Source organism: Centruroides sculpturatus, unplaced genomic scaffold, assembly GCF_000671375.1.
Source record: "Centruroides sculpturatus isolate CEXI.00-Female unplaced genomic scaffold, Cexi_2.0 scaffold221, whole genome shotgun sequence".
Lineage (NCBI taxonomy): Eukaryota > Metazoa > Arthropoda > Arachnida > Scorpiones > Buthidae > Centruroides > Centruroides sculpturatus.
The window spans coordinates 107605-120342 of NW_019384612.1; the positions used below are offsets into that span (position 1 = coordinate 107605).

The window sequence follows — 12738 nt, forward strand, 5'->3', positions numbered from 1 at the left end:
GAGAATATTGCAGGCTTTTGTGTTTTAATTTATTATTTAGGTCACTTAATTATGTATATTTGCTATTTTAAGTTTCTCAAAATGGGTATTGTTCAAGGTCTGGAAATGAATTAATTTGCTTTCAATTGTTTCTAATGTAAAAGTTTGATTCAGAGTTCAAAAGACCTCCTGTAATGAATTAAATTTGAAGTACAAGGTAACACTGTATTTCTATATACTGGAAGGTTAAATACCACTTTTGAAAACTAAATAGTTTGGGTAGTCAGTACATTTTTTTTCTATAACTTTAATAATTAAGTATCTGCTTTAGTTCCTTATCTGGCTTAATTATTCTCTCTCAACAAACAAAAATTATAGGGTATTTTCAATAATTTTCATAATTTCTCAAAACAATGATACTTAACTCATGGATTCTGTAGTGTTATTTGTATGATTTTGAAAGAATGCTTGTAATAAAAATGTGAGATTCTGGACACATCCCCCCTAATTAATCGAAAATAGATGTTGAATACATAAATTTTTAGAAGTAATATTTCTGATTTTAAATGAAAAGTTTAATGTTAAAAGCGAAGGAAACTGGTAAAACTGACTTCCTTCTTAACGGAAGTTCAACATCCTTTTTGTTTTCCCTTATCTTCATAAATTTTGAATCACATACAATACAGTCCAGTTACCCTTCTGTAAACCCCCACTCTTCCTAAACATGTGGGAATAATGCAATTCTCTCATTGGAGAAAATCATCAAAAAAGGGGATTTTTTAGTATCATTTGGAGAGTACGCCAAAAGATCCCAAAGAGGACAGACATATTCCATATTGTCTCCTTAAGGCCAACGCCCTTAGTTAGGAGTATGCCATGAAATTCCATAGGAGAAGGACGTATTCCACATAAGCTCCCTACAGCCAATGCCCATTTCAACTCCCATAGTTCATACAAAGTTTGTTAATAAACTTTTAATTAGAAGAAAGATGTTTATTTATGTGCCATCAAAGAACTAACCAAAGACAAGAACATTCGCCCAGAACCTAAAATACAGAAGAAAAACATATTTTGAGGTAGTATGGTTTAATTAAAGTTGTAATTTCTTTCTCTGTGACATTCCATAATTATAGTTTGAGAATTCAATTTTGTAATTTATTTCTTGTTTATTAAATTTTTGATATTTTATTGTTAAAGAAATATCTCTTAAGGTGTCTGAATCAAAAATATTTAACATTTCCGTAGCTATTTAAGCCGCGTGTTAATCCGCGGATTATAAAACTGATTAACTGGTGTCAAGGATCCTGACTAGATCTAGGATTCACCCCCTAGATCCTTCTTTTTTAACATATTAGTTAAAGCCCTCCACCCTCATTTTCTTTAAATAGAAAAGTCATTCTTTTGGACAAACCAAGGACTATTCAAACGAATAGCTACTGTATAAGTGGTACGAGTCTTAACTACTCTGTATCCCCAGCTGGCTCCTCACAAAAATAATACTAATGAGCAATTATTCATTGGGACTACATCACAATGCCAGGCTGCAATTTTTAATGAATTTAATTTAAAATATATGCTCTTGATTTTAGTTGTGTCTTGCCCCTATATATCATACTTTTCCTGTTAGCAAGAAAATCATGTTAGTCATCTGTGTAACTCAGATCTGGAAAAAATTTTGAATTTTGAATTGAAATAATGTGGCCTCCTGTCCCTAAGCTTTCTATATCTGGTCTCGACTTTCATCTATCTAATTCCATCCTTGAGATTAAGGGAAGACAGACAGATGGGTAAACACCAGTGGAAATTTGTAGATTGCAACCCAATAAAAAATAAATTTTATTACATGATAATTTCTCCAAACAATAGAACATTCGAAATATAGTAGGACCCCCCTATAAAATGGGTTCATACAACATGGATTCATATATAATGGCAAAAAAATTGCCATTGTATTCATATTCATATAAACACACTAAAAGAGACTCGTATGATGTGGTAAAACGTCATCGCCGACTTGTGTAGCAACAGGATTGGTCGAGTCTAGACCAATAGCGGATATTGCACAAACCATTGAGTTTAAACGAGCAGCGGACCTACTAAAAACCATTTATTATTTAATGGCCATAAAAATTATATTTATATTAATGATGTCTCCAAAGTTCAGCGAATTTTTCACAGAAAAATAATTTATCAGGAAACACACACCCGTCGTTCGATGCACCTCCCCATGACGAAAACAAGCTTAAGCAATGGCGTCATCAAACGGTGCACACTCAGTAAGTAATCCTACAATTTTTTGTTTATAGCATAGTTTATATGGATTATTCCCAAAAAATTATAAGTGTTTTGGAAATGTTGAGTCAAATTAGTCTAGAATTGATTAATTTTGTGGAAGAAAACCTTTCAAACAGCTGTAGTTTGTAAATTGCATACGTGCCAGGCTGTGAGTGGCTCATGTATTTAAGGACTCGTACAACATGAATTTCATAAAACACAGAACATATCTACCGTGTTATAGGGGGTCTACTGTAATAGTATCTTCCAGAATCTTCATATCAAATGTCCATCAATATTTCCAGTTGAATGAAACTAAAATAATAGCATTTTTCAGGGAATTTTTATCTTATTTGCCTACTTGACACTGCTTGATCAAGTAAATTTTTTTCCAGTGAGTTATATAGCCTCTAAATAATAGAATGCATCTTCAATCCTAGTTCTCTTTGCACTATTTGGAATTTTATCACCACTCAAGCATCTAGTGATTTTTTTCCTATGTTTCAGACTTTTTATGTCTGACTAAGATCTTGACAGAAAAGGACACATTTTGGATATATATTATGTATCATTACTATTATTGTCATAATTAAGCAATAAGAAATATTATAAGCGTTTGATCCAATTAATCTATGCCAGACAGTCTATTATTATAATCTTTAACATTTTGTTTTATCTGAATTATCTTGTGTTTGTTTATTTGAAGAATTTTCTGTTTCACATATTAACAGACAGACAACAAGTTTTTTGTTTTTTGCAAAAATAAGCTGTAGTAAAGTTTACTTGAAGAATAAATGTTATATATTGAATATTGCATACAATAATGTGCTTAACCACACATGGTATCAAATAGCATTTCACCTAATTACATTGAGGCAATTAATGTGTTATAAATCAAATTCTAATTTCCTGCAGATTCATTCTTATTAATTAAAGTTCTATTTCCAGGAATATGTTTTAAACTGTGTAATTCCACACTAAGGTGGCCAACAAAAAAATACAGCAGTTAACAATATTTCACAAATGATGATATAAAAAATGTATACCAATTCTAAAAATGAGACTTAAAAAACTATATAGACCTTAATTTATAATATATTGTACATTATGAAATTACAATTATTAACTTAAATATAAAAGTATGTATTTGTTTAGATAATACGAATATATTTTATAAAAAGTTGACCGTTTTTATGAAATTTATATGTTTAATTATGTTAGCTAATCAAAATTTTATTTTCATATTTTCAGATGACAGTAATAGAGTTGCTCTGACTTCCCTTAGAAATGATTATATTAATGCTTCATTTGTTAAAGTGAGTTTCAGTCATAATTATTAAAATTTTTAGTAGTTATAATAATGTTTAAGTATATATTAAAAAAAATTATTTAATAATGGCATAAATATATAATAAATAAGAAACAGTTATACACAACTGAAACTCGATATATTAAGCAAATATACACCCACAACTGCCATAAATGATTGGGCTAAATTTGGATATAACGTCATGCCAATTCTTTTCTTCCAGTTTAATTTAAATTAATTAATTAAATATTATAATTATTAATTTTAATACGAGATGGCACCTAAAGCCTCATTTCAGTACCAAATTCATTTCTAATTTATAATCATTATATCCAAATTTAGTCCGATCATTTACGGCAGTTGAGGGTGTAAATAAGAAATGATAATACACTAATACTGAGTGCAATATATTTGAAATAAAATTAGAAGTAATGTTTAATAATAATAAATTTGTTAATGAGCTGAAAGCTGAAAAATTAAATAAACTTAAATTTAACTGAATGAGGTTATAGATGTAGATAGAATAGGAATGAAAATTGTGTGTATATTTATTTTCTAAGAGATATTATAATTAAATATTTAGTGTGAAAGTGCTATTAGTTTTCTTATCAAAATCAAATGTTGTATTGTAAGCAAAGTAAACAAAAATTCTATGTATATTATGTTATTTATATGTAGAATATTTTTATATATATTATATGAAGGAAATTTTTGCTACTTGAACTCCTCCTAGATTTATCAGCAGATTTAAATTAAGTGTCCATAATGATGGATCTGCAATTGTGCAATAAGTTTTTTATTTTTGATCTGTTCCAGAGATATGGTAATCTAAGTTCTGCAACAATTCAATGTCAGATTTACCAATGAGCCCTCTGTGTATGTAGGTTATGAAAGAATGCATGGCCATGATAAAGAGATCTGTTCTGTACAAATTTTCTGACTGTCTACTGATCATTTTGTAATAACTTTCCTATCTTCCCTTTCCTGTCTTTGAACAACTCATAGCAAAGTTGTCTATGAGCACAGTTCTTCGATTGCTTAAAATGATATTTATTCATTGAGAGCCACGAGAGCCAGAAGAACTTGTTCTATTGGATTTACCACCTTAAGCTGTTATACAAAGAAATTTTGTAATCCATTGTTGGTGTTGAGAGCTTGATACTTTTGATAAAACATTAATTTTTTTTTATTCTAAATTAAAACTTGGAATTTAATATTTTTCTCTTCAGTGCCACATAAATTTATTATTGTAGAAAATTGTCAGATGGTAATTAAATTTAAAATTAGAAATTGCATTCTAGAACAGTGAAAGTGAATAAATGGTGAATCCTTTTTCAACAGACTGTCTTCAATTTCTAATTTTATATTTATTATATTGGCAACCTAATACCTAACATACATTATACACACAATTCTTACATGCTTGGAAAGTCAAGAAAAATCTGGGATTTTCATTATTGTTAGGAAAAAGTAATGGAAAGTCCAGAAAATTGTTTATTTCATAAATTTTTAGGAAAATTTTGTAATTTTAATTTTGATTGCATAACATAACAATTTAATTTTTTTCCAGTCTATTATTTTATAACATTCAGGAAATTTATTAAGGGATAAAGTTAATAAATATATACTTATTTTGTACATAGATTATACAGCATTTATTAATGAATAATAAATAATTGCTTGTTTCTTTGTTTCAAAGCTACATAAACTTGTGGTTGTGGATTAATAACAGAATAAACAACTATAATTTAATAAAACATTTTATTTCTAGTTTTAATAATTTGGCAATTATAAAAAATATTTAGGTGTTAATTAGAAAAAGAACTGATTAAAAAGTTGGAGAGGTAATAGTATATGTGCATAGTATGAGGGTCATTTAAATGAAACCCAACCAATGACTATAGAGGTAAGTGATGAGTAAGGCACTTGTCCCACTGTGACATCAGACATTCGATTCCTTGCTCATAAAACTTGGTGAGTTGATTGCTGCACCATTTCCCAAACTGCATCTTCCATCTCAGCATTCGATTGAAACTTATGCCCTTTCAGGTTCCTCTTAAGCTCCTTGAAAATATGGAAATCACACAGACAAGTCAGGACTGCTTTTGCAGGATGCTGGAGTGTTTCCCACTTGAATTTCACAAGGGATTCCTGCACGATGCATGCAGTGTGAGGGCGGGCATTGTCATGAAGAAGGACTACATGTTGCGAAAGCAGGCCAGGTTGCTTGGATTTGATTGAAGCTTGCAGAGATTTTAAAGTTTCCACATACCAAGCATTTATGGTGGTTCCACAGGCTGTAAACTCCATCAGCAATGGGCTTTTGCTGTCAAAGAAGAATGTCAACATCACCTTTCTTGTTGTTGTCTGCATTTCCTTTGATTTCTTCTAGTGGAAACACTTCTTTTGCTTTCTGGCTGGAAATGAAAGCACCATGTTTTGTCTCCTGAAACAATTCTCTCTATGAAATGATGGCCTTCATTGCAGTACCGCAGCAAATGTTCCAATGACAGACCCATGCAAAAGTCTTTTTGCACAGATGTCAAGTTGTGTAGCATCCACTGGGTGCAGATCTTTCAATACTGCAGATGCTCACAAATAATGTTGTGCACACTACCAATGCTAATTCCAACCTCGGTCACCAGCTTCCACAGTGACTTGTCTATTGTCCAAAATGAATCTATTGCACAATGTGCTTGCTTTGGCCTGGCATCATCAGCCGCCAACGACGACTGACTATCTCAGAAGTGCTTACTCCAGTCTTTCACTGCTGTCAAACCCATACAGCCGATTGCAGAGACAGAGTTTACATTAAACGACGTTTACACATTGGCTCTTACTTACTTCGCTATTACTCCCCTGTTTTAGGAGTCGTTCGGCCAATCGGATTATTTCTTCGTGACGTCAGAAATGGTCGAGTGAGTCTAGAAAATAGGTCAAATAACTTGTTTCTAATCGCTGTCTTGTAGACAGCGATTAGAAACAAGTTATTTGACCTATTTTCTAGACTCACTCGACCATTTCTGACGTCACGAAGAAATAATCCGATTGGCCGAACGACTCCTAAAACAGGGGAGTAATAGCGAAGTAAGTAAGAGCCAATGTGTAAACGTCGTTTAATGTAAACTCTGTCTCTGCAATCGGCCGATACAGTTTCAATACACATTGCTCATGCGGTGATGCATGGCATGGGGTCCAATACCTTCTGAAGTTAAAAAAACACGCACTACCACTCATTGCTCAATTATTGATACATCCATGATTGAAAGTTGGATGGAGTATCTGCTTGACATGCTAAACAAATGCAACTTGTTTGTAGTTTCATATGACAGCAGCATCACTTGACACTGCAGTATAAGTCTACAGTGTTTCCATCTACATTTCAAATGGAGAATGATTTGCTACATGCATTCTGTGCTTTGATATATCCATTGGTTGCATTTCATTTGAATGATCCTCAAGTCAAATGCTGTTTTATTTTGTCGATGTGCAGTGTCATACTGTAAGAGACATAAGGGTCAGATCTATAATAATTCAATTTATTATGCAAGTGTGACAATGCATTAGTCATACTTGCAATAAGATCAGTGGTCATTCTGGATAAACCTAAGAAAATTTGTATTTAGTTTGATAAAAGAGACAGTTATCAAATCATCTTTGTTTATCCAAATCCACTTCATTATTTGGTGGATGGTCAATTCAGGACAAAGCCATTCTTGTTCCAAAGGGAGAAAATTATGCACAAATTAATGAGCTTGTTATTAGAGTAATTCCTGACAAAGTGTCCAGAATTTACCACCTTAAACACAGCATACAAATAAATTTAGTAATCCATTTTTGTGGTAGGTGTTGGGATGTGAATATGTTTCATGCTCCAAATAACTTTTTCTGTTTATACTACTGGCTTTCTACTTTTACTGATAAAATAATTTATATACATTTAGCCTAAATATGTTAAGTGATGCAGAAAAATAATTTGCCTGACACTGTTTTGTAGTTTATAAATATTTATAGTACAGAATTGAAATTATATTATTTGATTATTTTAACTCTGATATATATGATACATTATTTTTAAGAAAGCATGTCATAACTGGTTTAGATGTCTTTTTAATCATTTCATTCACAGTTAAACAATATATAGAAAACTAGCTTACCCGTCGCGCATTGCTGCGATCTCAGAAGAAAGGAAATTTAAGCAAACTCGTTATGACAAAATTCAATTTACATTTTATAATTTTTATTAAAACTTATTATTATTACATTATTATTTTGAGTCGATATTAAAATTTGAAAAGGGGGGGATACCTAGATCGGTAAAATACGCAAATTTCCTCCTACAACTTCGGTTGTTGTTTGGGGTACAGTTGAGGTTTTAACGAGGTTCGAGCGAATACATAATTAGCAAAAAATAAAGTTGAAATAAAGTGATTAAACAAAAATTATTACAAATATCATAAATAACAGTTCACAAATGCATATATAGAGATATTTTTTGAAGGGGGAAATGGTCTTCACAATTTGAAATCGATCGAACACACTGTGCTCGAATGCTCGTGTAAATGCGCGCCATCTATCGTAGGATGGCAATCGTACTATGCCACAAACCTTCGCCGGAGTATATTAAGCAACTTCCCAAAGTTTCACGGCAATCGGATAAACGGTGTGGTAATGCATGAAGGACACACACACACACACAGAGACATACATTCATTTTTATATATATAGATTATGTAATTTAATTTCAGCATATTCAGTTCTTTTGTGTCCTGTAATTAATAAGTGTTTCAAATTTCTGTTTAGTTTGATTTTTTACTTAATATTATCATTCTTTTACTATCGATGTAAATTTGTGTGTTTAAACTGTTTATTGAATTCTTTAATGTTTCAGTTTTTTAGGCTAATATTCTTGGATCTTTATTACTTTGGATATATTAGACTCTAGAAAAACTCAATTAATGGAAGGTTGTAATTTTTGAAGTTTATTGAATCTGTTTATTATATAAAAGATTTCAAGGAAGATATTACAAAAAAGTAGATTAAAATAATGTTTGTGAAACTTATGCTGTTTTATAAGTTTTATTTTCATCAAACATGTTTATATTTATACTCTATGATATCTGTTAATATAAACATGTATAAACCCAATTAAAAGATTCTGGAAGAAAAGAATAAGTCCAAGTTAATAATTAAATTTAATTATCAAGAGATTCCCAATTCTTCTATCTAGACTAAATTACTTGATATTGAATTAGTAACTACCTTAATGAGTTAAAATTGATTTATGAAAAAAAAATTTTATATAATTGAAAGTATTGAATGAATTTTTTAACAATCATTTTGAAAACAGTAATAACTATTTTTGATATGTTTCTTTTATTATTAATTAAAGCAATATTTTATCTATATATGGTTTTTGTGTTATACTTCAATTGCAAGTAGATTATTTCCTTTTTTCTGATAATATACTATTTATTGGCATATAAAAATAATTTTACTTAACAATATTCCTCTCAGATATACTGTACTGTTAAAACATAATACTTGACAAGATGATGATGATTCTGTTACTTCATAAACCCCTTATTCTGGATTATCTTTCTTATTAATCTACTTTGACTTCAAATTTTCTTTTCTTTCTCAAACTGAAAATCAGAAAAACTTTTCCATTGCACAACTAAGTAGGTACAAAAATTTAGGTCAGATTTTACTTGTTAGTTTGCTTGAATTTTATAGAAAAATCAAAAATGTTTTAAGTTTGAATCAAGTTGAGACATTTTCAGCGGCACATTTTGATGCTAGGCAGAATTGGTCTGGGTTGTGTTCTACCTTGTTGTGATGTCCATGTTGACCTTGACCAAGTGTTCTGTTTCCTTTGTTCGTCAGCAAAGATTAACTGAGAAACTGATCCAGGCAAATAATTTACTTTATTTGAATCGGACACGTGATATTTACAATAGTGTCGAGATATAATACAAATCCAAGATCATCACTGCTGTTGACTCCAAAAGGTTAACCCACAATAGTCTGAGTCAGACTGAACTGGTTCAGACGATTGAGTTATGCATTTACCCATTTTTCAAAAAATATTATACTATAATAATTTTGTGAAATTTAATCATTAAAAGTAATATTTGTTGTAATAAAATAAAATATATTTATTTAAAATGAAATTTCTCAACAGAATATTACTCAAAGCAGTGTACCATTCATAGTGACACAGTCTCCACTTCCTTCTACATATGTTGATTTTTGGTCAATGATTTGGGAACAACAGACAGAAATTGTGGTTTGCTTGTTGAGTAATACCGAAGTAATTAATTTATTTAAATCTTTTTCATAATTTATGGCTTTTATCAAAATTATTTATATTTTTTATATAATTCCCTCAGTTGAAATCACAAATTTACTGGCCTGTGGAGAGAGGTAATCAAATAAATCATGGGCCATTTACTCTTTCATTACAAAGTACAAAAGAAAAACAAACCTATGTGGAAAGCATTCTCAGTATTATTCATAATGAAGTAAGTTATTTATTAGAAATAAATAAATATTACTATTAGAATTTAGATTTGAAAGAAAGATTTTTTTTACAGACGAGAATGTCTCGAGTTGTGATTCATTTGCAATTTACTGCCTTTCCCATTAAGTATGTCTTCAAATTATACTATTATTAATTTAAAAAGAGATAAAATAATTAAATACATTATATTTTTATTTTCTTTTTAGTGGTGTTCCTGCTAGTCCCTCTCATTTACTTCAGTTTATTGCTGAAGTTCACAACTACCATCGACAACAACGAAATTTAGCAAGACCTGTTGTTGTTCATTGTAGGTATGTTCATAAAATAACAAAAATGTTTCATTTTATTTCATTATTTCTTATTAAATTAAAGCTAAAATGTAAATTCTTACATTGTTTTATAAAATTTCTAGTGGAGGTATAGGAAGGAGTGGAGCATTTTGTCTGTTATCAGCATCCATTAAAGAAATGGCTTGTGGTCGAACACCATTTGACATTTCTCAAATTGCTGCAAGAATGAGTCAACAACGAAAATTTCTCATTCAAGAAAAAGACCATTTAAAGTTCTGTTATGATGCAGTTCTGTATCATGCTCAGGACATTTTAATGAAACGTAAGAAACAATTTTAATTTGATTTAATTAAAAATAAATACTTTGCCAGAAGTTTTGTGGCATGTAAAGAAAAGATAACAACTTCACTTTAAATATCTTTTGAAGAATTAAAACCATAATTTTGATTTAGTATTTTAACAATAGATCATATTATAAATAATACTTTACTCAGATTATATTATATTGTAAAAAATAATAATAATTTTCTTAACTGTAGTAAATCTAGCAGATTTTTATGAATTTTACGCTGATACATTTTGTAAACTGTAGTTTTCATTAGTAATACTATAGTTTTTTATAGCAAGATTTCACAGAGTTAACTCTAAAATTCAGTACATGCAAATATTGTTAGGAAGAATAGTAGGTAAGGAATTTGGCATAAAAATTTATTTAATTACAGTCATTGATTAAAAATCTTATTTGGATGAACATAATGATTATAACTTCAATTTTTTGTTAGTTTTCTTTGAAGAATTTTTTTAATGTCATTATGTCAGTGCTTTCCTTCTTTATAATTATGTGAGACAAGCAGGGGTAAGGGGTTAATTAATCCCTCCTGACCACTTAATCTGCACAGGCTGGTAAAACTCGGTCTCAGAGTCGTTGGATGGCTAGGTGGGCAAAAAGTGAGAATGGGGAGTGCGTCGGTAAGCCGGCACTCAACGAAAGGAGACAGGTTTAACAAATAAACACAACATTCATTGAATAACTAATCTAAGTTACAGGAGGCAAAAAATAATACTAAGGTTAAATGCAGTTATGCCATAATATTTACATAACATGGTCAACTAATCTCTTAACTATGTCGCTGACCTAATTTCTAGTTCAAGAGAGAGAGGGCTTTTACAAATTCTAAATCCCTAAATACCTCTCTGCGAAATGGAGAGTTGGCACATCGTCTTGGTATCTTCTAACCAGTGTCTTCTCCCTGTGGCTGGATTGGATCCACTGTATGGAGGTGAGGGAGTCAAAATGACACTATTACCAAGTATAACTTCCTATGACGAAATCGCCCTGAGCTTCCGGGGCTTGAGCTTTTATTCGCTTCTTGTGGGAAAAGAGTCACATGATCGTTTGTTATAACAATTACATGGGAAAGTTGACACATAGGTGTCAAGAAAGCACTGTTAATCTCAACATATGACGATGACCTCCAATATAATTCTCACCAGGAGCGTTTTTTTCTATTGGAGTTGTTTACATTTCTTTTTTTCCCAACTACTGCATTAAATTTGTGATTTCCCAATTATTTAAAATTTTATTCATGTAACAAAAGGCTGGATTATATTAAAGATATGCCTTATGATTAATACTTTAAATTAGAAATTATTTTTATCAATGTAGAAATGAGGAGTGTGCCTTATTTGTTGTTGGTGTGAATTTCAATTGACTTTTACTATGGGTTATCCAGTTTTGGTTGGAGTATATGACTTAAAAGTAATGTCTTTATACCTGATTTTTTCTACTAATGATAGACTCTTCTTTAGACAAAGCTAGACCATTTTGGTCTGATCTTTATTTAAAGAACACAAGATTAAAAAATAAGTGAATTTTCATATTTAGAATATTAACTGTACCACTAATGCAGAGTTCAATTTATTTATGATTTTCAAAACTTTAATTTTGATTCATTACAAAATATTAAATTTCTTGGTAATAATTAATTATTATGCCTTTGTGTCATTTATCTTGTATACTAGTACAATATCAATTAACAGGACTTAGTTTCTGCATCAATAAGTCCTGTTATTATACTAGTATACAAGATAGCATGCTAAATTCATAATCAAGAATTTAAAAATTTATGCTTTGTCTGTTTGGAGAATAGAGGGGAAAATGCAGTGAGTAATATGAAGAATCGAATCATTCAAACACTTGAATCAGCTTATCATATATGGTATCAAGATATAAATTTATTCCCATCATCTACTGTTTATCTTGAATGATATTTAAATAAATGAGTTTAACAACAGTAAAATTTTGATTATGTATTTTCTAATTACATCATTAACAAGTCATATTCTCTCCTGTAATATTTATG

At 30.3% G+C, this 12738-nt stretch overlaps 1 protein-coding gene across 1 annotated transcript in view; it reads left to right on the forward strand.

The window, feature by feature from the left end:
* Positions 1-12738, forward strand: part of LOC111625266 (tyrosine-protein phosphatase non-receptor type 23-like) — a 94966-nt gene that overhangs the window by 70635 nt on the left and 11593 nt on the right. Inside the window, exons 20-23 of the mRNA XM_023368368.1 lie at positions 9955-10086; positions 10159-10211; positions 10292-10396; positions 10498-10697. Coding sequence (XP_023224136.1) covers positions 9955-10086; positions 10159-10211; positions 10292-10396; positions 10498-10697 — 490 coding nt within the window. The remainder of the gene's footprint in view (positions 1-9954; positions 10087-10158; positions 10212-10291; positions 10397-10497; positions 10698-12738) is intronic.